We start from the raw sequence: 25,926 nt of genomic DNA, 5'->3' as shown, positions 1-25,926 counted from the left end.
CCGGACCTGCACTAGTTATAGTCAGGTCCGGGAACCCGGTAGTTGAAGATTTCCCCACGCAAAAAAAAAAAAGCACTCTGATGAATATAGAAACTTTTTTTAAATATCATATATGTGTGTAATAAATTGTTATAATATATTTTCATTAAGATTTTGGGACAATTGCCAATTTCCTGGAGTAATAGGTGTTGTTAATGGAGTCCATATAGCGATATGGCCACCGGAAACGATCAGGGAGCATTTATATTTGAATAGAAAGCTTTACCATTCTTTGAACGTTATGCTTGTGAGTGTAATCATGTTTCGTAAAATAGCTACAGTAGATTCATCCAGAGTTATAAAATGTTACGCTAATCGGTCTAATATACTTAAATTAACACTTTTCCGAATTTCAATTTTTGATTACAATCTACAGATTTTGGCAGTTAATGCAGGGCATGGAGGCCGGACTCACGATTCAAGGGTTTGGAATGCTTCTGAAGTGTCCGTTCATCTGGAAGAACAACATAGGAATGGCAGGACGGGTACATGGCTGTTAGGTATGCGCAAATACTCTGACGAACATTTTTAAATGTATAATTCTCTATGTTGAGAAGGTATACACTTTAATATGAAAATTAGATAGATCAATTTCGTTATTCTATATGATTTTGTTACTATATTTTGATGTATAGGTGATTCCGGATATCCACTGTTACCTTATTTAATGATTCCTAAGCTAAATCAAATACCAGGGTCACCATCTGCAGCTTACATTAATGCACATGTAAAGGCCCGATGTTCAGTTGAACGGTGCATAGGCGTTCTGAAAGGACGTTGGAGATGTTTGCGAAAGGTACGGGCGCTTCACTACAAACCAGAATTTGCAGGTAAAATTCCTATTTGTATTTCATGATGCTTTTAAAAGAGGGGTAATATACAATAACTAAAGAAAACTGATATTTGTTATGTAGCACTGATTGTTAATGCTGGATGTGTTCTACACAACGTCGCAAAATGGTACAACATCACAGATCCAGAGCCGTATTTCGACGACATCGACCTTGAAGTTCATGATGCCAATGGAATTGATGCCATGGATGTCCCTAACCGTCGTACAGGAAATGAAGTTCGAGAGAACATAATACGGCGCTTTTTTATGTAATTTGCGTTTTTATTCATTTACAAAAATTTGTAATCAACAGTTATATAAACTTTGTTTACGCAAAAAAGAACGAAAAGAACAATCTTATTGTCACAAATAAATAGTAGTCATATGAACTTACAGTCTACGCTTTCTTTGGTTCTTAAGATAACGGTTTGTTGAGAAAGCTGTAATTGGGCTGCTCATAGAATCTTACAACAAAAATAAACAATCTTATTGTCTTAAATAATTAGTAGTTATTTGAACTTACAGTCTACGTTTTCTTTGGTTTTTAACATAACAGTTCGTTGAGAAAGCTGTAATAGCGCTGCTCATAGCATTTTATAAAGAAAAAGAACAATCTTATTGACATAAATAATCAATAGTAACTATTGTTATGCTAATTTAAAATACAAAATAAAATATTTAATGACAGAACAAAATAAACAAAATTACTACGTTTACGCGAGCGTTACTTCTGTAGTAACTTACGATAATTCCCTCGCGTAAACGGAATTTTGTAGTAACTTACGATAATTTACTCCGCGTAAACGAGTGAATTATTGTAAGTTGTTAAAGAAGTAACGCTCGCGTAAACGTAGTAAATGTCAGAATTGATGTTATGTATATATGTACACTACCTGTCGTTGACAAATTCGGAATTGTCTTAATAATACGTTAAGTCCCAGTCTACAATAGGTGTTTTAAGCCCTAAGCCTTAAGAAATTGATCAATTACAGTCGAATTTGAGGAAAATAATCGACTGTGATTGGTCAATTTCTTAGGGCTTAAGGCTTTAAACACCTATTGTAGACGGGGACCGAGGACTAATGTGAATCTTGTTCTTTATTTCTTTTTTATTAAGAGCCGATACAACCATGCGACATACTGCATCGCTTATATAAACGGGATAGAATCACACTGACAAAAAAGTCTGAGAATTGTCTAAAAATTTCTCTGAAAATGTCTTCAAATCTTGAAACACCTTTCTAAAAACGTCTGAAATTCTCTGAAAAATTAGAAATTCTCTGTCTCTGAAATTCTCTGAAAATTTCTCAAGCTTTTTTGACCAAGATCTTTCAAAATGGTCCCAATTTGAAGACATTTTCAGATAAATTTTTTGATAATTTTCAGACTTTTTCTCCTACGAGGTTATTTTTAAAATTATTAAGACAATTCACTCAACAACGAGGTATTCACATACTTACTATTCACAATTCATGGACGCAGAAGTTTTTTTATTTCTTTTAGTTCTTCTAAAATGCCTTTTTGCGTCTTAAGCGCATCTTTTCTCAGTTGAAGTTCTTGACGATTCAGTTCAAGTGTCTCTTCTTGAACGCGTAACATCAAATGTGATATTTCGCTTAAAGATTTTATTTTTTCTGGTAACGCAACAGATTGCTTTTCATTTTTCTTCGTCACCTGTTCGGTTTCATTGTAGGAACAATCTACCTTTACCTTCTTTTTATCTGATGATCCATATTTTGTAGATCTGTTATTACAGCTGCCGGCAGTTGTACTAGATGGATCGCTGCAGTTGACGATTTCAGAAAGTGAGTTCTGTAGTAATCCTGCCTTTCGTTTTTTATTTTTTAGTTCACAATTCACGTTTTCTTTATCGTCATCCTCTTCAAATGTACAACCACTTTGGGTACGTGTAGTGGAATTGCCGAGATCATCATCGCAATAAATAATTGGCACTTTATCGATGTCTAGTACATCGAAATCATCTATGATTTCATTTTGTACACTTCTTTCTGGGACTTCTAAGACTTCTGGGACTTCTGGATGAGGTATCTCAGTTCCCTTATAATAATAATATAATAATAATAATAATAACAATATTAATAAGAGTAATAATATTAGTAATAAGTATCGGGAGCATCCCAGTCTGCCAACGTTACGTTAAATCCATCGCATGCAGGATGCAAAAAGCAGAGCTTCTGGGTTTTCTCAGGCTACTTATATCACACGACTTGATAATGCTATATGACCACTTATAGTAGAGGGAGTGGCCAGAGTGGTCAATTACCTTCTTTGATTTAAATCCTGCTTGAGGTATATTTGCCAACCCAGCTGCCTCGGGAGTAAGAATTTCCAATAGTTGTTCCTCAAGGTCAGTAAAATTAACAATTTTTGGAGGTCCACCGCCTGTGCCTTGTACATTTCTCCTCCTATTCGTTTCTTTCTTAAGAACGTACATTTTCCAATCTGACCAACTCTATGAAAAAACATAAAAATATATGCACTGCTTTTAATATTCTTCGTGTATTCTTTACAAATCAGTATACCTTTATCCATTCTTGTACTGTTTTAACCGGTCCTTCTCCGGAGCTATTTAGCTTATTTGTTATTTGCTCCCATATATCTTTCTGCAATGTATAATATAATCATTTCTAATATTGAATACAAATATATATACAAATATTTACAAAATTATTATATTTATATAATAACCAATTCTTTCCGGCTCTCAGACTTTCTTGAAACTCGACCTCTTATTATTTCCGGATGCTGTTTCAGGGAATCCAGCAGAATTTCCCGTTGCTTGTATGTGACATTCATACTAAAGCAATTAATTAAATTATATTAAATGATTAATTACATATTATTATTAAATATACTATATTATTGTATTATACAGGCAGCGTAGGATTTGACACAATTTTTATAACTTTCAGTATATATATAGTTTAAGAAGAAGATATTTTAAAATTATATATGTTTTTAATATCATGTAATATTTATATAGATATGGGTTATGTTATGACTAAATGATTACCTATCACTCGAATAACACATTTTATTCTAACAAATGCCTTATTCGTTTAAAACTTTTATTTATTTATATTTATCACAAATTATGGCGAATCTATATATATAAGTCACGTCCGTCTGTCTGTCTGTATGTATGTACGCGAACTACTCATTCGTTAGTGGACCAAATTTTTACCAAAAGTATATGAAATAGGGGTAGAATTTCCCGGGGATGAAAATGTCGTGGTTAATTTTTCGTTACCGATCTTTTTGGAAACCGGTTCTGAAATTTTTTCAAATTTTACGAGAATTTTTCGGGTATTAATTTACCGAATCTTAAGGAATTGTATATGAAACAGGGGTAGAATTTCCCGGGGAGTATCATAATGTGCATAGTTTTTTTGCTACCGATTTTCTGGAAACCGGTTTTTTTTAATTTTTTTGATTTTTCCGGAAATAATTGACCGCATTTCAAAGAATTGTATATGAAACAGGGGTAGAATTTTTCGAGGAGTGTTATAAAGTGTATAATTTTTTGTTACTTATTTTCTGAAAACTGGTTTGTTTAATTCTTCCAATTTTTCGGGAATTGATTGACCGAATCGTAAAGAATTGTATATGAAGTAAGGGTAGAATTTTCCGGTGAGCATAGTGCCATAAAGTGTATTGTTTTTTGTTACCAATTTTCTCATATACTCATAAATGTCACCAAGTTTCAAGGGTAAACCAAAGGATGATGTCGCTGCCCTAGATATAGAGGTTGATGTTGAATCTTAATAATGCGAAAATATACGACGATGCGCCGCGTAGCGGGCGCGAGTCGAACTCTCTCACAGCGCGAGCCCGCGTTGCCGCTCGCGCCGCACAATCGTGGACGACGGAAGACGCGCGGTGCGGAATTCATCTCTCTCTCTTTCTAGCTCTCTCTCTCTCTCTCTCTCTCTCTCTCTCTCTCTCTCTCTCTCTCTCTCTCTCTCTCTCTCTCTCTCTCTCTCTCTCTCTCTCTCTCTCTCTCTCTCTCTCTCTCTCTCTCTCTCTCTCTCTCTCTCTCTCTCTCTCTCTCTCTCTCTCTCTCTCTCTCTCTCTCTCATCTCTCTCTATCTCCCTCTCTACTCTAATCTATTACTCTCTCTTTCCTCGGCCTCGTTTGTTCGGCCTCGTCGCCACGTCCTCGTCCTCTCTCTCTCTCTCTCCTCTCTGGCTCTCTCTCTCCTCTCCTCCTCTCTCTGTCTTTTTTTCTCTCATCAAATATGTTTAATTAAATCAGGTCATAGGTTGCCACCACTGCAGGTTAAAGTCCACTGCAGGTTATTAAACCAAAATTTACCAACTTGCATATGAACTTCTTTATAACACATAAAATACGTATAATATAAACATATATATATATAATATAACATAAATTATTCTCTCTCTCTCTCTCTCTCTCTCTCTCTCTCTCTCTCTCTCTCTCTCTCTCTCTCTCTCTCTCTCTCTCTCTCTCTCTCTCGCTCTCTCTCTCTCTCTCTCTCTCTCTCTCTCTCTCTCTCCTCTCCTCTCTCTCTCTCTCTCTCTCTCTCTCTCTCTCTCTCTCGTCTCTCTCTCTCTCTCTCTCTCTCTCTCTCTCTCTCTCTCTCTCTGTTCTCTCTCTCTCTCTCTCTCTCTCTCTCTCTATCTCTCCTCTCTCTGCCGGTTGATACCGCTAATTAAAAAAAGATATATAGAAATAAATCTATATATATTATAACACAATTTCTTTCTCTCTCTTTCTTTGTTTCTTTCTTTCTTTCTCTTTAGCACACACACTGCATATATAACACAAATCTCTTTCTTCTCTCTCTTAACCTCTGCACTCACATATATATACACCAGACACACTCTCTCTCTCTCGTCTCTCTTCTCTTCTTTCTCAAATAATCTCTCTTTCAGTTCTCTCTCTTTCTCTCTCATTGTTTTTCAAAACTTACTATGCTCCTGTGAAGTATTTTCGTGTTTGTCTCTCTATTGATTTCTTCTCAGCTTTGAAAATGGATTATTTATATTTAATTTTTCTGCTGTAATCATACCGCTATTCTAAAAAAAGAATATATAAGATATATATATTAGTAATTAATAACCGCAATTTCTCTCTATCTCTCTTCCTTCTCTCTCTTATTCTCTTCTCTCTCTCTTCTCTCTCTCTCTCTCTCTCTCTTCTCTCTCCTCTCTCTCTCTCTCTCTCTCTCTCTCTCTCTCTCTCTCTCTCTCTCTCTCTCTCTCTCTCTCTCTCTCTCTCTCTCTCTCTCTCTCTCTCTCTCTCTCTCTCTCTCTTTCTCTTTCTCTCTTTTAATATCATTCTCTATCTTTTATTCTGTCATTTCTCTCTCTCTTTCTCTCTCTCTATTCTTTTTCTATAAAATTCAAATTTACTTACATTAGGCTCCTGTGAGGTGAATGCATTTTCGTTGTTTCTTTCGATCTCTGTAGGCATTTTATACGATATCGTATACACTATTATATATCTACTATTATATTAGATGAAATATGCAGGACAGCTCCAAAACAATTGGAGATGTGGTACGCGTATAATATGAATATTGAGGATAAAGTTACCATGGTGATGGAACAAATGTATTTAAATATTTATTAAATGTAATAAATGTTTAAATATTTGTAATAGATATTTTTAGATAATAATTACATTTTTATTATATTTTTCTATATATAAAAAAACGGCTACTATCCGCCGATACAGATCTGCTGTGCGCCTGTAAAAAACGGCTACTATCCGCCGATACAGAGCTGCTGTGCGCCTGTATAAAAAAGGCTGCTCTGTGCCTGTAAAAAAAACGGCTACTATCCGCCGATACAGAGCTACTGTGCGCCTGTAAAAAAACGGGTACTATTCGCCGATACAGAGCTGCTGTGCGCCTGTAAAAAAGGCTGCTCTGCGCCTATATAAAGAATCAATAAAACAAAATAAGCAAGAGAAAGAAAAGATTTATTAAGAAAATCGATCTATGCAAATAAGTAGTTTGCGGGTCAGACAGACAAACAAATGGTATTTATATAGATAGATTATATCTATAGATAATTATTTATTCTAATGTATTTATTCTGATTCGATATCAAAAATTAAAAAAATAAGGCTAATTAAAAAAATTGAATTCTAAAGGGTATTCGAGATAATAAAAATAATAAAAATAATTTCTTTTTTAAATATCTATAGATATAAAGAATAATTATTATAGATTTGAAAAATAATATTGTATTGTATTTATTTATGTACTAGCGTATAATTATGCCTCAAAAGAGAAAATACAGAAATTTGACTAAAGTGAGTCGCGAAAGTAAGCGCTTACGACAAATGCGCAAAATTGAAAATTCGGAGGAAAGGTCTCAACGACTCGAAGCTAATGCTCAAAGAAATTCTCAGCATAGATCGAATGAAAATAACGACGCAAGGTCTCAACGACTCGAAGCTAATGCTCAAAGAAATTCTCAGCATAGATCGAATGAAAATAACGACGCAAGGATTCAACGACTCGAAGCTGATGCTCAGAGACATGCTCAGCAGAGGGTCAATGAAAATGATGACGCAAGGACTCAACGACTCGAAGCTGATGCTCAGAGACATGCTCAGCAGAGGGTCAATGAAATGATGACGCAAGGACTCAACGACTCGAAGCTGATGCTCAGAGACATGCTCAGCAGAGGGTCAATGAAAATGATGACGCAAGGACTCAACGACTCGAAACTGATGCTCAGAGACATGCTCAGGGAAGGCACCAAGCTAGACAATTAAGTCATCACATTGCGCTAATTTCCAAGGGACATGAAATAAATGTGTCAGTTTATACACTTGGCCAAATGAATGTAGAATGTCAATTTTGCAAATCGTTAAACTTTGCATGTGAAAAATCTAAAGATGGAAAATTTACATATTGTTGCCAAAAGGGCAAACTTAAATTAAAACCAATAAATTGTCCTGATTTTATTAAAGAATTATACATGGGAAATAATTATGCATCAAAAAATTTCCTTAGTAATATTCGTTCATATAACAGTGCTTTAGCTATGGCTTCCATGGGTGCCCCGGGAAATAGAAATCCATTGAATGTTGTGAACAATGCTCCTTATTGTTTAAAAATTCATGGGCAATATCATCATTTGACCTCGACGGCAATGCGCCCAGCGGATGGGCAAGCTCCGCGATTTGCACAACTTTACTTTTTAGATACAGAAGAAGCTGTAAATCATAGAATGAATAACAAAGCTAATCAAGAATGTGATCCAGAAATAATGAAAGATTTGTCATGTTTTATGGTTCAATGTAATGAATTTGCAAAAACTTTCAAGATGATGCGTCAAGTTGAAAAAGATCTGAATCCAATAGGCAATAAAACAATAAATTTAATGTTGTCATTTAGAAAAGATCCTCAACATGATCAAAGAAGATACAATGCTCCACAAGCTAATGAAATTGCTGTGGTCTTTCAGAATGTAGATGGTGAACCTCCATTTGAAAAGAGACATTAGGATTTATAATAAAAATTCGAACGATGTACAACAAATATCAATTTTGGACAAAGATGTGACCCAATGTGTTATCCATTGTTATATCCATATGGTAACGATGGATGGCATTCAGAACTTAAATCAGATAATCCTAAATATCCAGGATTTAAGATAAGTCAAATGGATTATTATGCTCATCTGCTGGCACCAAGAGTTGAATTTAGCCAATTTAAAAGGGCAGGAAAATTGAGATGTCAATTTATACTTGATGCATATATGAAAACTGAAGCCAATAGACTTAATTATATTAAATTGAATCAACCTCAATTAAGAGCTGAACTTTATTCCGGATTAATGGATCATCTTGATAATCGAGCACAAAATGAAGGAATTACAGTTGGTATACCTGTAATATTACCATCTTCATTTATGGGCAGTCCAAGAAACATGCAAGAAAGATACCAAGATGCTATGTCTTTGGTCAGAAAGTTTGGTAAACCAGACATTTTTCTTACCATGACTTGCAATCCTCAATGTCCAGAAATTAAGAATAACCTTGATGGATGTCTAATAGAGTTTCGACCTGATTTAGTTGCTAAAACATTTAACTTGGATGTCAAAGAAGTTTTAAAGGATTTAATACAAAATAAAATTTTTGGAAATATTATAGCTTATGCAGGCGTAATTGAGTTTCAAAAAAGAGGGCTTCCACATTTGCATTTACTTGCAATGTTAAGTGATGAAGATAAGCCACGACTTCAAGAAGTCATTGACATGATGGTATGGGCTGAAATCCCTGACGAAGAAAGATATCCAGAACTTAATGAAAAAGTTTTGAAACATATGATCACGGTCCATGTGGAGATCCCTCAATGAGATATCCTTGCACTGGGGAAGATGGAAAATGTTTAAAGGTTTTCCAAAAGAATTTCGTGAAGAAACTAATGCTAATGTAAATGGATATCCTATGTATCAACGTAGAAATTTTGAGAAAAAATACATCGTCAGAGGCAAAAAAATTGACAATCGATGGGTGGTCCCATATTCACCATATTTAATAATGAAATATAATCGACATATAAATTTGGAAATATGTTCATCAGTGAAGAGTGTAAAATATTTATACAAATATATTCATAAAGGATTTGACTGTGCTGCAATTGAAGTACAAGCACGAGATGGCACAAGATTCATTAGAATAGATGAAGTTAACTCATTCCTGAATGCAAGATATGTTAGTGCTCCAGAAGCAATGTGGAGACTGAACGGATATGATCTGTTCATGAAGTCTCACACAGTCATAAGACTGGGCAGTTCATTTGCCTAATCGCCAAATGGTTTATTTTCGTGCGGGAAATGAAGAGCAAGCTGCTCAAAGAGAGCTTAATCGAGATACTACGCTGACTGCATGGTTAAAATTAAATCAATCTGATGAAAATGCAGTACAGTTTCTTTACATAGATATTCCTTATCATTATGTATACGATAAAAAAGAAACTAAGTGGAAGCCACGCAAAAAAGGTGGTGACAAGATAATTTCAAGACTCTATACAGTAAGCATAAAAGATATTGAGAGATTTTATCTACGTCTTCTTCTATTACATGTGGCTGGAGCTAAATGTTTTAAAGATTTGAAAACTGTTAATGGAGTTGTTTATGAGACATTTAAGGATGCAGCAATTGCAAAAAATTTGGTGGAAACTGATGATCTTTGGGGAAAAACGCTAGAGGAGGCAATAGAATCCAAAATGCCTGTACAACTTAGAGAATTATTTTCTTACATTTGCATATTTGGAACTCCAATAGATGTATTAGCTATTTGGAATAAATACAAAGATTTCTTGATTGAGGACTTTGTACATAAGAATGTTGTTAATCCTGAAAATATGGCTTTAAATCATATACAAGAAATTTTAATAAATAATGGAAGTAGCTGTGAGAATTTTCAATTACCAAATCCAACTCCAGTAAATATTTACATAACAGAGTATAATGTGGATGAAGAAAGAATACGTGGTGATTATTTATTATCGACATTAAATGCTGAGCAAAAGCACGTATACGATATTGTCATGCGAGCAATTGAAAATCAAAATGAACTTCATCGGTTATTTTTTTATTGACGGGTTTGCAGGAAGTGGTAAAACCTATTTATTTAACACATTTCTAAGTGTTATTCGAGGAAGAAACGAGATAGTTCTTCCATGTGCCTCGACTGGAATTGCAGCAACACTTCTAAAAGGAGGAAGAACTTATCACTCTCTATTCAAGCTTTCAATTCCAATTGATGATAGTGTTAAATCCAATATCAGAGGAAATTCTCAAGCTGCACGAGAACTGATCATTGCCAAACTAATCATATGGGATGAGGTGAGCATGACTGTTGGACATGCTTTAACAGCAGTTGATAAACTTTTAAGAGATTTAATGAAGAATCCTCGACCATTTGGAGGAAAAGTAATTTTATTTGCAGGAGATTTTAGACAAAATCTTCCCGTAGTGCCACATGCACAGAAAGCAGCCATAATTGAGTCGACTGTAAAATACAGTTCTATATGGAGGAATGTAACTCAGGTTAAACTAAAGCAAAATATGAGAACTGGGGAAGAAAAAGAATTTGCAAATTGGCTAATGCAACTCGGAGATGGTAAATTATCAAATACGGATGGACTACATCTCGATACAATTGAAATTCCCCAGAATTTTATATCAAAAGAATCTCTTATTGCTGAAATTTTTAGTGATAGAATCACCATGGAACAGATTAAAGAAAATCCAGATCGAACTATTCTTTGTCCTAAGAATGAGGATACATTCAAAATTAATGATGAAATTCTTTGTCTAATGGAAGGAGAAGAAAAAGAGTATCTCTCAATTGACTCTATTGTAAGTGATGATCCACAAGAGCAATTGAATTTTCCAACTGAGTTTTTAAACTCTCTGACACCTTCTGGAATGCCAGTTCATCGACTTAAAATAAAAGTCAGTGCTATAATAATCCTATTAAGAAATTTAAATACTAAAAAAGGACTCTGTAATGGCACAAGATTTATTGTTACTAATTTGAAAAATAATCTAATTTATGCAGAGGTTCTAACTGGTCCTGCTCGAGGACAGATTGTCTTTATTCCAAAGATGGATTTAATTACAAGTGATTTGGAACTGCCATTTAAGTTTAAACGAAAACAGTTTCCTATTCGAGTGTCATTTGCTATGACAATCAATAAATCACAAGGACAAAGTTTAGAAAAAGTTGGGATTTATTTGCCACATCCTGTATTTGCTCATGGTCAACTTTATGTGGCATTTTCTAGAGCAACCAGAAAGGAAAGTGTAAAAATTAAGATTGATGAATTAAGCAATCAAGGACATCTAATAGAAGGAAGTAAAAAATGTTTTACAAAAAATGTAATATACAGAGAAATTTTATAAATTGAAAAATTATAAAATTGTATAAATGAATAATATAATAATTAAAATGTTAATAAAATATACATTTAAAAATTTTAAAATAAATTACATGAAAAATTATAAATATTAAAATTGTAAAAGTAATTTACAAATAATAATTAATTTTTAGTATGAGTGTAAGTGTGCAATACGAGATACGTTTTAAAATGTCAAAAAAGTAAATTGCGATCGATTCCCTTGAAATTGGTACCAAAATTTTTATTTATAGTGGTACAGCTATTTTTATTTATAGTGGAATAGGCCTACTGGGGAAACCACTAAAAAAAACGCATTTACAATAGTACCTCAAGGGTGATGCGGAAATCTATTAGCGTTAAATGTAAATATACGCTAGCACCTATTTGCGTGTTTTATTACATATGTCCTCCGGGGCTAAGCCTTTATCTATATATATAATTTCTTAGCTTTGAGGTTTACGCGCTAGCTCTGAGGCCCGCGCGAACTACTCATTCGTTAGTGGACCAAATTTTTACCAAAAGTATATGAAATAGGGGTAGAATTTTCAGGGGATGAAAATGTCGTGGTTAATTTTTCATTACCGATTTTTTTGGAAACCGGTTCCGAATTTTTTTCAAATTTTACGAGAATTTTTCGGGAATTAATTTACCGAATCTTAAGGAATTGTATATGAAACAGGGGTAGAATTTCCCGGGAAGTATCATAATGTGCATAGTTTTTTGTTACCGATTTTCTGGAAACTGGTTTTTTTAATTTTTTCGATTTTTCCGGAAATAATTGACCGAATTTCAAAGAATTGTATATGAAACAGGGGTAGAATTTTCCGAGGAGTGTTATAATTTTTTGTTACCCATTTTCTGAAAACCGGTTTTTCTAATTCTTCCAATTTTTCGGGAATTAATTGATTGAATCGCAAAGAATTGTATATGAAGTAGAGGTAGAATTTCCCGGGGATTGCATTAAGTGTATAATTTTTGGTTACCGATCTTTTTGGAAACCGGTTCCAAAATTTTTCCAATTTTTCTGGAAATAATTGACCGAATCTCAAAGAATTGTATGTGCTGACACACACATACACGCGCGCACACATGGGCCGATTCTCTCGAATTTGATACCAAAATGCAAATTTTTCGGAGATGAAAATGTAGCGGCTTTTTTTTGTTTTACGCCCCCCCCCCCTCCCCATTCACCCGCGCGAATCGCGGGCTCAAAAGCTAGTAATACAATATGTATAAACGAATATATAGAGTAATACGATATAATGTAGTATAATTAATTGTATTAATACATACTTGCGATTTCAACAATCCAAATTTTATTGCACAGATACAATAACATATGATAAGATATTCTTGTTGGTTATCGTGTTCAATATTCAATATCTTCAGGGGGTTTTTTCAATTATTCCTCGGGTGAGGATGGTCAAGTGTCTTCTACCCAATGGTAATTGACACAAACGATGTAAACCTAGATTGTATATACAACTGAATCAAATAACTTTCCCAATTCCTTTAAAAAATTTTATAATAATGTGTAAAATTTTCCAATTCTGTCTCTTAATAAGGTTAAAAATGTCTATATGGGTCAGAAATCCAACAGCTCTGAGTTCCGCATCCATATCAATTCTCAAGTCGTCGTATCTTCTACATTGTAGCAAAACGTGTTGCAAATCCTCAATCTCGTAGCCACAAACACATCTCTCGCTGTCAATATAACCTTTTCTGTACAGGGAAGATCCCAAATTGAAGTGGTTGGCTCTCAATCTATTGATGAATGTGACAAAGTATCTTGCCTTATTAAGACCCCAAAACCACGGCTTCATAGTACTTTGATCGTAAAAGTTATTGAAATAGAAGGATCCTTTAAACGCAGACTCCGCAACGATCGTTCTCTGTGTAGACTCCCAAGTCTCCCGCCTGACACGCATCATAATGTCCCCCACCGGAACCACAATAGATGGATCGGCCTCCTCGGTAGCCGCCTCCCTCGCCAACCCGTCAGCCATCTCGTTTCCAGTGATACCAACATGCGCTGGAATCCATATCAGTATAACTCTCTTCCCACACTCATGTACCAAATCATAAAGCAAGAGCCTAGCTTCCGTAATATATTTATTTTTGTGCACATTTAGGTGATTATTGTTAATAGATTGGAGAACTGATTTACAATCCGAAAAGATCACAATGTCACGTTTCCTGTGTGTACTCTGAAGTAGAACAAGCTGCAGAGCCGACTTAACCGCAAATGCATCAGCCGTGTAAGACGAGCACATAAAAGGCAGGCTCATTTTGTAGGCAATATCCTGATCACAAATGATCATACTGGCACCAGTCGAACGCTTCGCCTCATCATAAGAGCCATCCGTAAAAATGATCTCCGGGGACTCCAAATTATATTCATCAATAACCTCCTGAATAAGGATGTGGTCCGGATATTTTTTATATTTTCTGGTTTTACCAATTTCAGTATCCACGATAGGCAGGAAGGAGTGGGCGCCATATGGCCCCCGAAAGATCTCAAACCCACGCGAAGGTCCCAATGCAGCCCTGTAAGTCTGGGCTTTCCTCCAGATATCAGAGAGGAGAGAAAATCTGTACATAGGCTGTTTGTATCGGCAGTAGCTCTCCATGTCCGACATACGCTGTAATTTTTGGCAGAGACCATTCCGATTGTAAACGATAGTTTTATTTACAAAATTACTACCCAACATAAAGGCTCGATCTCGTAAGGATCTCACTTTAGCCTCAGCAACAATGACATTGTTAGGTGAGCTGTTGCGGTAGCCCAGAGCAGTGCGAATGCCCATGTACTGGGCTCTCTCCAGTTTAAGCTGGAAAGCAGCATCCCTGGGGAAATAGATAAAGTTACCGTAATCAGTAACGGATCTCACTAGGCTTTTGTACAGCATAAGGGCAGTATTGACTTCCATGCCCGTGGAGACTCGACATAGATATCTCAAAATAGAGTTGGCCCTGTTCACCTTACCCCTAACTTCCTGTACCTGGCGGTGGAAACTCAGTCGACTATCAAGCCAGATGCCCAAAAATTTCGCACTATTGCCATTAAAGACCTCCACATCTCGAATCCGGATGCTGAGCTTCCTATCTGTGTAACCACTCTTGGAAAATTCAACCAGGACGGTTTTTCTCGGCTCAAGATCCAGACCAATCCTACTAAGTCTCTCCGCAACAATGTTAACGGCCCGCTCCAGTAAGAGACGGTTGCGCTCACGGTTAATACCGGAAACATAGAGCCCGATGTCGTCCGCGAATTCCACGGCCTCAACCCCCTCAGGTAGATCGGCACACAAGCCCTGAGTAAACAAGGAATACAATGCCGGACTAAGAACGGCGCCCTGCGGGAGCCCTCTATAGACAAGGCGATCCACGAATTCGCGAGAATTAACAATGAATCTAACCTTTCTTCGGTATAACCACTTACTAATGAATCTGATTATTCCAACGGGGCATTTTAGCGTCTTCAGTTTGTCCAGCATGATGTAATAGTCCACACAGTCGTACGCCGATGCAACATCTAGGAATGCAGCCAGTGTGTATTTATCCTCGCTAATAGAAGAGCGGATGTCAGACGTAATACGGGCCAGGTTGTCGGCACATGATCTTCCACGTCTAAAACCACTTTGTGACTTACTAAATTTCTCCTCCTTTTCAGCCCACCAGATCAGTCTCTCGTTAATTAACCTCTCCATTAGTTTTCCAACACAAGAAGAAAGGGAAATCGGTCGAACCTTCTCCCGACCGACCTTGTCGATAAACACGACCTGGTACGCATGCCAATCTTCCGGTAGAACACCGGTAGACCAAACCGTATTGAACAATTCCAATAAGCATATCCTGGCAGAATCCGGGAGCAATCTGAGCATCTTGTACTCAACACCGTCAAGTCCCGGAGCAGAATCCCTCCTGACCATATCAATAGCTCTCTCTAACTCTGCACGGGAAAAGGGAGCATCAAGGTCGCCATATCCCTGACACCCGTCGGGGGCCTCTATCGGTTCACAGCCCACGGAAGGGGGGGCAAGGCAATCTATGGATTTTCTGATTTCAGATTCCCTGTTGGTAGTTTGCCACTTGTTCCATTCAATGTTCTTCCTTGAATTCTTCATGATGCGAATCGTATTCCAAACAAAACTCAGACTAGTAAATCTATTGATTTCACTACAGAACTTCTCAAAGTTGTCCTTTTTTTTTTTATTTATAGTCTTCTTAGCCAAAGCACATCGCCTCTTATACTCAGCCCATGAGTGTAGACTCTTGAGCCTCTTGAAATCGGAAAAAGCAGCCTTTCTAGACTTAATGGCTTCGTCGCATTCTGCATCCCACCATCTGTGCGATCTCTTCCGCTTATCCGGGTCATCTAGAATAGGCTCAGTGTTGAGGCACTTCCTGCCAGAGGCACGGGCGACGGAATTTTTAAGAACATCTATAAAATGATTATAATAGTAATCAAAATTCGAGTCAAAAAGGTTGAGATGCGGAAAGAGTGAAGAATTGACCTCGTCAGAAACCAGCTCTTGAAAATGAGACCAGTCAGTTTTCTTGGAAGAGATTCTATTGGTAATTTTACGATAAACCTGAGTGTGGTAATCGAATGTAAAAGTGATAGGAAAATGGTCGCTACCCCATGTCTCATCCATCTGTTGATAGTCGATTCTGTTGACTGCACCGCCAGAGCAAAATAGCAGGTCAAGGTTGGAGTCACGCTGCCCGGTATATCCCACACGTGATTTGGTGTCGGTGTTCACACACAGAAAATCCTTATCACTCATGATGTCGAATAAGACATCACCGCTATCATTATTGGAGGCACAGTTCCACAGGGTGTTGTGTGCATTTAGATCGCCGAGAATAACCGTATCCTCCTGATGTCCACGTACAGAGTCAAACACAGCACGGAAATCGTGTCGAGCAATAGTAGACCTTGGGTGTCTGTAAATGGCAACAATGTTAATATTGCGATTAAGATTCTTAGTTTTGATGCAGACTGCATCATATCCGACCGGCAGTCCAACAATCGGTATGACGTCGAACTCAACATGAGATCGCACAGAGACCGAGACGCCACCGCTACCAAGCAGATTTCTACTATGTAAAGTTCTAAAGCCCGAAAGGAAAACATGCCGCGCACCAGTGCATCTAGTCTCCGTGAGGACGACAATGTCGAAATCCATAGCGTGTTTAGAGAGCTCATTACTGTGGCTTCTATAACCCTGGCAATTCCACAGTAGTAGTTTGAATTTAATATAGAGGACGGGGGAGCCTTACGTCTCCCCCCACGATAGCCAACCTGTCATTCTCGGTGTCCAATTCCTGCTCTTGAAATCCTAAACGTACTCTGTCGCGCTGGGGGGGACCACGTCTTGGCCCATATCGAGAATCAGCGTTCATTAAAACATCCATCAGTCTATCCCGGGCCTCCGGGATCCTTTGCAGCAGGAGAAGGATTTTCTCAATGGTGTCATTTATATAAGAGCTGCCCTGAGAGTGGGCAGAGTCATCTTGAGGGGACTCTTCCTCTCTAATAACCTTCGACCACGCTGCGCCATTGCGAGCCGCAGAAAACATAATTCCTCTCTTTTCTTTATTAATATCACTAGCCCTAGTATCAAATTGCTTATAATAATTGCGGGAGGCGTCATATGATACGCTCCGTTTGTCACTAGATTTATTATAGGCCCGGGGATAAGGCTCCCGGCTGTCACTTGTGAAATGAGGAGTAGGAGAGGGAGAGTGAGCCTCCCAACTTCCTCGTCCCTTAACTCTAGCCGTCTCAGAATAAGACTTCGTCCTTGGAGGCTCCGGTAAATTTGGCCATGCATCTGGATAAAGAATCCTGCTTTGATACTTCGGGGGAGGGGGGGAGTCTCCAACCTCAACGATCCGCCTCGCCCTATGGAAAGAGACGTTTTTATGAGCCATAACAACATTAATATTCCTAGTTTTTTCAAAAGCGGGACAGCCTCTAAATGTCGACCTGTGTTGATCCCCGCAGTTACAGCAACGCTCAGTTTTGTCGCATTGACCGTGAGCTTTGTCTCCACATATGATACATCGTGTCTCGGACTTACAAGCGATTTTAGTGTGACCGAATCTAAAGCAGTTAAAGCACTGCCGGACTTGTGGTACATATGCCCGAACTCTGAGGTTAACACCATAAGAAAATATGTTGAGATCTCGAATACAATTATCATTGAAGGTAACAAGAATATTGTCTGTTACCGATAATATAGATTTCTTATTAACTGGGTCCCACTTCCGTCGGTACATACGCTCCAGCTTAGTGATTTTGGACCTATCACCTATTGCCGACCAAAGATCGGGGATTGACGAGGGCCAATCTGATATAACGCCCTTACAAAAAATTAAACGTTGGTCCAAGTTAGCTTTTAACTTGACCGGGTCCTTAAGCTTGACGATCCTATCTAGAGCGATATTAGCGTCCGCAAAGTCCTTAAAATCAGCCTCCGCGGTGAAATGATTCACCATTGTAACCGATGTAGGGCAAATCTTGAGATCGGATAGAGTCATCCATATTTTTATAAGATTCCTACCTTTTTTATTTGAGGTTTGATCGGGAGGGAGTCGAAGGGAAATCCTAGCTATTCCTCTGAAATCGTCCTGAAATCTGGTAATCCTCTGTACATTAGTCCCAGCCGGATTTATGGCATCTTCCCTTCTCAAGGTAGAACCGCATACAATGAAAGACTCTCTCTCCCCCTCCACAGACTCAGGCACGCTATCCACAGCCAAGGCACGTGCGTCCACAGTCGCGCCATCGATCACACCAACATCACGTGAACCAGTACAACGCGCCGCATGATCTGCATGCGAGGAAGGGCGAAGATCACTTTCTTTATTCGGAGGCGCTTGGTTTACAAAAAGTTCGCTGCCCCGATTATCACTTTGACTAAGGCTCGCGATCTCCACTTCCATATTATCCTCCCCGAGGGGAATATCCGCGTCGCTATTACTATCTCCCTGCATCCTGAGTGTCTCATCCATCGGCGTCCTAACGGGCGTATTTTTACGCATCCTTATCACTTGCCATTCCGAATCAGATCGAGATTCCTCAGAGGCGCGGTCTCTGGCGAACCTGTCGAAGTCCTGTTCCAAAACGTCCGTTTTCAATCTCTTGTTAGCCAAGAGTTTTCCGTCCTCCGAGGAATGGTGTCCCTGACGAAGGCGGGACTGTCCGTCCGTCGAATCCATTCGGGTTCTGGTTGGAACTAAATCGCTCCCCCTCCGAGAGGGGAGCATTAATATATAATAATTATACGCCCACCCGAGAATACGCCAAGGATAAGCCCCCAAGACAAAGGATCACGCGTCACAAGCAACTAGGTAAAGGCAAGTTAAGCGAGAGCGCAGTCAAACACGTCCGTCTCGCACCACGGCTCGAGCGGAACTCTTCAATATCTTCAAGATATTTTGAGGTTACAGGACAGACGTGAAGGTGGTTTCCAACTACGAATTTTTCTAGTTATCTCACTTTTCCACTTTATACGTACGCGATCACTCTCAGTGCATATGTGAAAACTGGAAATATTCACGTGACATTACGAATTGTGGAAAGTGAAAAGTGAAAAAATTCACCAATTCTTAGGCGATCGCTGCCCAGGGGCAAAGTCTGTAATGTGATTTAGTCCGGACTCAATCCTAGGGGCAAAGTCTGTCGGTAAGGGGCAAAGTGTGTCGGTAATCAAAGCACGGAAATGCTGGTCTCGACTTTTGAGGGGCCATTGGCTATCTGTCTATTAATCTGTGCCTCCAGCTGGCTAGTTCGGACACAAACCATTAGCACGGACGCAAACCATGTGCGGTTACCGAGCGAAACGACGTAGTTGAGTTGCACTTTCTCAGGCGGCGCGTCGGAAAATGCAACACACGAAAAAGGCCGGGATGGCCTCTCTCAGATTTCTCTCTGACGTATGCGATTTTATTCCATCACGAGAAAGAGACAAATTGTTCGACAAAAAGTGTGTAATTAATAACGTGTAAGTATATACTTTCGCTTTTTCTATATTTTTAGTATATATATACATGCATATATCATAAAGCGTGACTATATAAAATACACGTGTACTTTTCAGGTTATACCGAGTTATACACGCAGTAATAAATAAAGTAAAGGGACGTACACTATTTTTATAATATTTTTCTCTACATCTGGAAAAAGTTGTGAGTATATATACAGTAATACTGATCTATTCCGTGTTTTATTATATTTAATAGTTGAAGGGTTAATTGCGATACATTATAGCATTATGCCATTATGGGACCTCCGTTGAGACGGATGAAACCGTTCCTTAAGCTCTCACGACAACAGCAAAAGCGACGAATCCGCGCCCTTGTGCAAGCGGATCTCGCTTACCTGGCAAATGCAGCAAATAATGCTGCGTCTAGTCCTACTCGTCCTCCCTCATGCTCACCGCCAACAGCTCGTGCTTCTAATATTCCTGATGACGTTTGTCATCAAATTGATGATTTCTTTGAACGCTTTGATGACGCAGAAGATCTCAATTTGCTAATCAATGAAAGACCGACACTGACTAATACAGATATCCAGTTGGAGAATCAGGCTCAATCGACTATCACTCGTCCCACTAGTATAACTAATCTTCAAGATTTTCTTGCTCATTGGGCAATCCAAAACAAAATACCTCAATCCGTTGTGAACGATCTTTTGAGAGGGTTAAAGAAATTTGGTCATCCTGAGCTTCCGTCTGATGCTAAGACATTATGTGACACGCCAAACAGAACTGATATACAGGCTCTCGCTGGAGGCACTTATGTTCATTATGGCTTAGAGAGGGCACTGAAGGAACAGTTGAGAAAGTATAATGTATTGCTGCAGCGTAATTCTGACACGGAAATTTCTGTGATTCTCCAAATTAACATTAATATCGATGGACTACCTCTATCAAAGAGTTCTAAGAGTCAGTTGTGGCCCATATTAGGTAAAGTTGTTGGAACTCAGTTAGTCGAACCATTCGTTATTGGAGCGTTTCATGGAAATAAAAAGCCTTCATCCGCTGCTCAATTTCTACAAGCATTTCTCACAGAGTACATGAAATTGTACAATGAGGGTTTTATTTACGAAAATCGAAGCTATTTTGTACGATTGAACGCAATCCTTGCTGATACTCCTGCACGAAATTTTATCTCTTGTTTTCCCGCTCATAATAGCCGTTGTGCCAAATGCATTCAACCTGGTAAAACTGTGAATGGACGACGAATATTTCTAGAGAAGGATTCAACTTTGAGAACTAATGCGACTTTCAGAGAAGGATTACCTGCTGCATTTCTGAATATCATGTCTCCTTTTGAAATCATAGGTATTATTGATATGATAAAGCAATTCCCTCTCGATTATATGCACCTGTTGTGCCTAGGAACGATGAAAAAACTTCTATTACTTTGGATCCGCGCTATGGGAAAATCCGAGGAAGCATTAGCTAAGCTTGCCGCATTTAACGATTTTTATCGCAGGTTAGCTAAATCTGTTCCAGCAGAATTTTCACGACATCCGCGTTCTTTGGAAGAAGTCGCTCAGTGGTAAGCGACAGAGTTCCGATTGTTCCTGTTGTATTTGGGACCCGTGGTTCTTCAACATTTATTAAGTAAACCTCAGATCATACATTTTAATGCTCTCAACTGTGCCATAACATGCCGAGTGGGTATTAATTATATTATTTTTCAGATGGTTATAGACAGGAACGAAAGGGTTTTGAGAATTGCATTCTACAAAAACTAAATGAGTTGCTGGAAGTAGGGCGAAGAAATGATAACCCAGTGGAGCGTATAGATCGTCATCATTATGCACTTCTCCCCCAGATGCCATTCACTGATATTAACGAATTACAAAGATTCGATCGTGATCTCAAAGACAATGGACAAATGCGAGATCAATTTGTACGTATACGAGTATTGTGAAACTGTGCTGATACATCGTTTCGTCAATATTTAATTAAGTTTCTTAAATTGTTGATATTTTCTAGATGAAAAAAATTCAAGACATCGACGGAAAATCAGTTCAAAAAGCAGTGAAATATGCAATGGAAGTAGTTATGACGGATGATTTAACTCAACAAGTCGTTTGGACCCTCGGAGCTGAGAACAAACCAAAAATCTCCAAGTTCACGTTTCCATATGTCATAATTGGTATGTACATGGCATATAACACTTTTGTTAAGTTCTTCGCCGTAAAAAAGTTACCACGTCTCATAGTCTACTTTTTCAGATGTTGTACGTAACACATTTGAAGGGACAAAAATCAAAACTGTCGAAGACCGAATCGCCGAGTGGCTTCGCCGTGGGGGCGATCGAAAAAAAGCAGAAAATAAACGTCGTGAACGTCAAAATCTTCAACATCAGTGATATGGATTCAGCATTGTATTTGGTATATATATATATATATTACACTGTACCTGCGTCTATATGCATCACGCGTACCTTTTTTTAAATAAGATAAATATAGATATCAAAAAGTTCCTAATATTCATATAAATAAGTGGATGTGATAATGTTGTTTATATGCAACTGTGTTTTGCTCATGTGAGATTTGTTTGTTTATGTACAAGATATATATTACTGTACCTGTGTCTATAATATGCGTCACGCGTGCCTTTTTTTATAAGATAAATATTGAAGTTGCTCTAACAGTGAGACGATTAGAGTGATTTTATGCTTCACTATTTACACGATCTCATTTACATTTATATCTGAATAATATTAGCACGTGCTCAGACGCACGTGCGCGCGCGCTCACACACACACATACATACACATACAAACACAAAATATCAATATAGTATTCAATGGCTCGCATACAATATCCCATGTACACGAAAGTTTTATAGGGTATTTATTTTTGAAGAAAAGGTGGAAAAAAGCAAAGAGAATCTATGACCCGGGAAAAAAAAATTATATATAATCATATATAATTGTATATAAATGATCATATATAATTATATATAATTATGTATGAAAATTGGCACGATATAATTTTATCTGATTATATATAAAAATATATAATTCTACAAATTTTTATATAATTTTATATAATTATATATAACTTTATATTAAGGTTTACTTTCAAAAAGGATTATATATTATATATAAAATTATATATAATTTTTTTTGCATTATTTTGCATCAAGAATCAAGACAGTGTTGGGTGAGTCTTGCGTTGTATTGCTGACAAAGATATATGTCTCGCGGATGTCATGATTTTGCTTCGCAGGAGGCCTGCTTATATTAGCCCCCAACTGAAATTTACTGACGAGTTAGTCTTACCATTATGCGCCGCCTAGTGGCGTCGTTGCAAACTATCACGGAAAGACAGCTATCGCGCGCATGCATCGTTCTTAACTGCATGTATATTATTTCTATATCTTTGACACATAAAATTATATATAATTATATATCTATCTACATATATAAAGACAAATGTCCTGACTGACTGACTCATCAACGCCCAGCCGAAACCCCTGAACCTAGAAACATGAAATTTGGATAGTGTATTCCTCTCATGACGTAAGCACCCACTAAGAAGAGATTTTTAGAAATTCGACCCCTAAGGGGGTGAATAGGGGTAAGATGTGTTTTCACGACTTTCTCCCTGCTTGGGCCTGATGAGATATCGACTTGGTTTTTGCTTACAAAGGTTACCCGCATACAAGTGTTTAAAAACATAATTCAAGATTTTGCCCTAATCAATCCCTAAAGGGGCAAATCTAAATTCGGGGGTGAATTATAGAATCCTTCGCATACCGTAGCGAAGCACGCGGGTGTATCAAGCTAGTTATATATAATTATATAAATTTATATATTTTAGGATTTACTTATTTAGAAAAATTCTATATTTATTTATATAAAAAGATATTAATATATATAATTATAGAAAATTATATATAATTTTACGTGAGGAATCAGATATAATTTTATATAATTATATAGAATAATATATATTTTATATAATTACATATTTTAATATATATTTATATAGAATAATATATAAATATATATGTTGAAATTTTCTGATTTATACAAAATTATGTATGCTTATATATAAATATATATAAATACATATACTTATATATAATTATATAAAATTTTATATAATTTTATATAAGAATCTAGATATAATTATATAAAATTATATAAAAGAATACATATTTATATATAATTATGCATAATTTTATGTTTTTATATAGTTATATATAATTTTTTTTTCCCGGGGATACTATTTTGTTGCGATGGTTTATGTAATATGCAAGATGATTCCGTTACGTACAGTTGTGAAATTACAACGCAGTAATATAATTGTCACAAAAATTAAGAAACTAAACGCGATTTTCATCGAAATTATTAAATACATTTTGTTCGTTGATTGTACTGTAGTTGATTGCACTGAATGCAAACAAAATATCTATACTTCTTTACTCGACGAGATATTTTTCTTTTATCCAGCATATTCAATTACATGTACGCAAAAGAGATAACTATTTTGTTTTTTAATTTTTTTTCTCCATCAGTATATACTTGTGTCGTCACGAGATGAAGAGACACAATTAGTGCTCATACATTTTCATAACTCAGGTATCCTGTCACTGCTTAATCAACACTTTTCCTATAGTGGTCAAAAAGTCTATACACGCAATATAGATACTGACACAGCAAAATCAAATGCTTATCGTCGCGGAAGCATCTTGCATACTTGTAAATTACAGAGACAGCAGATATCTGAGAGATTGGAGCTCGATGTGCACCGCAATGCACTGAAATTTTAGTATTAGTCACTCTTTATTAATTTATCGTACATATAATACTGTACATTAGTCGCAATACATTTTAGTTGATAGAGCATTATCACTGAAATATTTAGCGCCAGCACACGTTTTTATTGTAATTGATTAAGCTTCGAATTCATCTTTGCTCGTTGTTACATCAACGAAAAGTCGATAAATGGAAGTATGCTTCAGATCTTTGCTAATAAACAAGCTTTATCTCTGCCATAGGTACAACTCGTTCACACTACACGGCGATTTGATACTTGTAACTTTGTCGTAACTTCGTCAGCACGATAGTGTCCAATTAGCTAAGAATTAATCGTTTATTTCACGAATATAATAATAACGCGCGCTAACATTCGTAAAAATTGTCAGATTTTCTAATGAGTTATATAATTAATATGAATTTATGTTTATCGCAGATTTTATTAATAATAATAAATTATTATTAAGATTATATTGTTGGCGTATTAATGGCGATACATTGATTAGTGATTAATAATAAATAAATTATAATTAATTAATACATTGATAGATATTAATAATATTAATGATTAATAGATATTGACGACTGATAGATATTAATGATTAATAGATATTAATAGATTCTATTAATGATTGTCACTAACGATTAACGGCATCACAAATTCTGTTTATTAATAGAGTGAATTAATACTTTAAGAAGAGTCCGATTATTGTCGTAGAATTGAAGGCGGCTTAATTTGGCCTGAGATAATGACATTTTACTCCGTAGCCCGTCCAGTTATACGAATGTTAGCGCCCACATCACGTAACACTGCTCATAGCGATAAGTTTACTCTAAATGTCCATGTTGCTCATTAGTTGAATAAAATGCGATACGATAATTTACCACGCGAAATATTAAGCTTCTAGATGTAAGGATGTTTAATAAGTAATATTTATCAAAGTTCCAAATATATATATATATATATATATAAATAATAGTGTGAAATATGGATTTATATTAATTGTATTATATACTATATGATAAAAGTTTATTGTTATCTGAAATATGGATGTACACAATGTAAAGTTAATTGTATTATCTAAAATTATTTAGTACACAGGTTACAATCAACTGGTATATTTTATAATATAATATAAAGTTGATATAATATATATTATATTAATTATAATTATATCAACTTTATGTTATAAAATATACTAGTTGATTGTTAACTGTGTACTCATAATTTTAGATAATACAATTAACTTTATATTGTGTACATCCAGATTTCAGATAACAATAAACTTTTATCATTTATTGTTCACCTGTCCCTGTCCTATATATTCCATAAATAAGATATCT

At 36.6% G+C, this 25,926-nt stretch overlaps 4 protein-coding genes across 6 annotated transcripts; 3 read left to right on the top strand and 1 right to left on the bottom strand.

Moving 5' to 3' along the window:
• Positions 1 to 150: 150 nt before the first annotated feature.
• Positions 151 to 1,373, top strand: LOC139785402 (putative nuclease HARBI1; the record flags this gene model as incomplete). The annotated part of the gene is made up of 4 exons (XM_071724570.1): positions 151 to 286; positions 416 to 539; positions 675 to 869; positions 954 to 1,373. Coding segments are annotated over 4 exons (646 nt in total), but the record flags the coding sequence as incomplete, so codon positions are not given.
• On the bottom strand, positions 1,133 to 19,592 carry LOC139785398 (uncharacterized). 2 transcript variants are annotated; one of them, XM_071724564.1, is made up of 7 exons: positions 17,093 to 19,592; positions 16,427 to 16,734; positions 13,078 to 16,228; positions 3,581 to 3,689; positions 3,415 to 3,495; positions 3,156 to 3,344; positions 1,133 to 2,929 (listed from the first exon to the last, which is right to left on the bottom strand). In XM_071724564.1, the coding sequence occupies exons 1-3, from the start codon at positions 19,060 to 19,062 to the stop codon at positions 13,275 to 13,277; spliced, it is 5,232 nt and encodes a 1,743-aa protein (XP_071580665.1). In that variant the 5' UTR covers positions 19,063 to 19,592; the 3' UTR covers positions 1,133 to 2,929; positions 3,156 to 3,344; positions 3,415 to 3,495; positions 3,581 to 3,689; positions 13,078 to 13,274. The 2 variants fall into 2 exon arrangements, with proteins under 2 accessions (XP_071580665.1, XP_071580666.1); XM_071724565.1 differs by lacking the exons at positions 1,133 to 2,929; positions 3,156 to 3,344; positions 3,415 to 3,495; positions 3,581 to 3,689 and having other exon boundaries at positions 14,383 to 14,631; positions 14,771 to 16,228.
• Positions 9,691 to 11,201, top strand: LOC139785401 (uncharacterized). The gene is made up of 3 exons (XM_071724569.1): positions 9,691 to 10,463; positions 10,669 to 11,003; positions 11,098 to 11,201. Exons 1-3 carry the CDS (start codon positions 9,691 to 9,693, stop codon positions 11,199 to 11,201), a joined length of 1,212 nt encoding a protein of 403 aa, XP_071580670.1.
• An 89-nt stretch (positions 19,593 to 19,681) lies between the features above and the next one.
• On the top strand, positions 19,682 to 22,831 carry LOC139785399 (uncharacterized). Of its 2 annotated transcripts, none has more exons than XM_071724567.1 (6): positions 19,682 to 19,799; positions 19,896 to 19,983; positions 20,066 to 21,425; positions 21,506 to 21,717; positions 21,804 to 21,966; positions 22,046 to 22,831. In XM_071724567.1, the coding sequence occupies exon 3, from the start codon at positions 20,078 to 20,080 to the stop codon at positions 21,362 to 21,364; it is 1,287 nt and encodes a 428-aa protein (XP_071580668.1). In that variant the 5' UTR covers positions 19,682 to 19,799; positions 19,896 to 19,983; positions 20,066 to 20,077; the 3' UTR covers positions 21,365 to 21,425; positions 21,506 to 21,717; positions 21,804 to 21,966; positions 22,046 to 22,831. The 2 variants fall into 2 exon arrangements, with proteins under 2 accessions (XP_071580668.1, XP_071580669.1); XM_071724568.1 differs by having other exon boundaries at positions 19,684 to 19,799; positions 21,300 to 21,425.
• The last annotated feature ends 3,095 nt before the right edge of the window (positions 22,832 to 25,926 follow it).

Source organism: Temnothorax nylanderi, unplaced genomic scaffold, assembly GCF_030848795.1.
Source record: "Temnothorax nylanderi isolate EJ_2023f unplaced genomic scaffold, tnyl_v1.0 TNYL_tig0794_pilon, whole genome shotgun sequence".
Lineage (NCBI taxonomy): Eukaryota > Metazoa > Arthropoda > Insecta > Hymenoptera > Formicidae > Temnothorax > Temnothorax nylanderi.
This window is presented reverse-complemented; position numbering and strand designations above follow the sequence as displayed.

Bases quoted from the DNA above. Each gene is read 5' to 3' on its own strand.
- LOC139785398 (XM_071724564.1), bottom strand. From the start codon at position 19,062: ATGCTCCCCTCTCGGAGGGGGAGCGATTTAGTTCCAACCAGAACCCGA. The intron at 16,735-17,092 runs GTTGGCTATCGT...TGCCATTTACAG, and splicing joins TTGGACACCGAGAATGACAG to ACACCCAAGGTCTACTATTG. The intron at 16,229-16,426 runs GTAGCGACCATT...ATCATTTTATAG, and splicing joins ACAGATGGATGAGACATGGG to ATGTTCTTAAAAATTCCGTC.
- LOC139785401 (XM_071724569.1), top strand. From the start codon at position 9,691: ATGGTTTATTTTCGTGCGGGAAATGAAGAGCAAGCTGCTCAAAGAGAG. The intron at 10,464-10,668 runs GTTATTTTTTTA...ATCCAATATCAG, and splicing joins AATCAAAATGAACTTCATCG to AGGAAATTCTCAAGCTGCAC. The intron at 11,004-11,097 runs GTAAATTATCAA...TGAAATTTTTAG, and splicing joins GCTAATGCAACTCGGAGATG to TGATAGAATCACCATGGAAC.
- LOC139785399 (XM_071724567.1), top strand. From the start codon at position 20,078: ATGGGACCTCCGTTGAGACGGATGAAACCGTTCCTTAAGCTCTCACGA.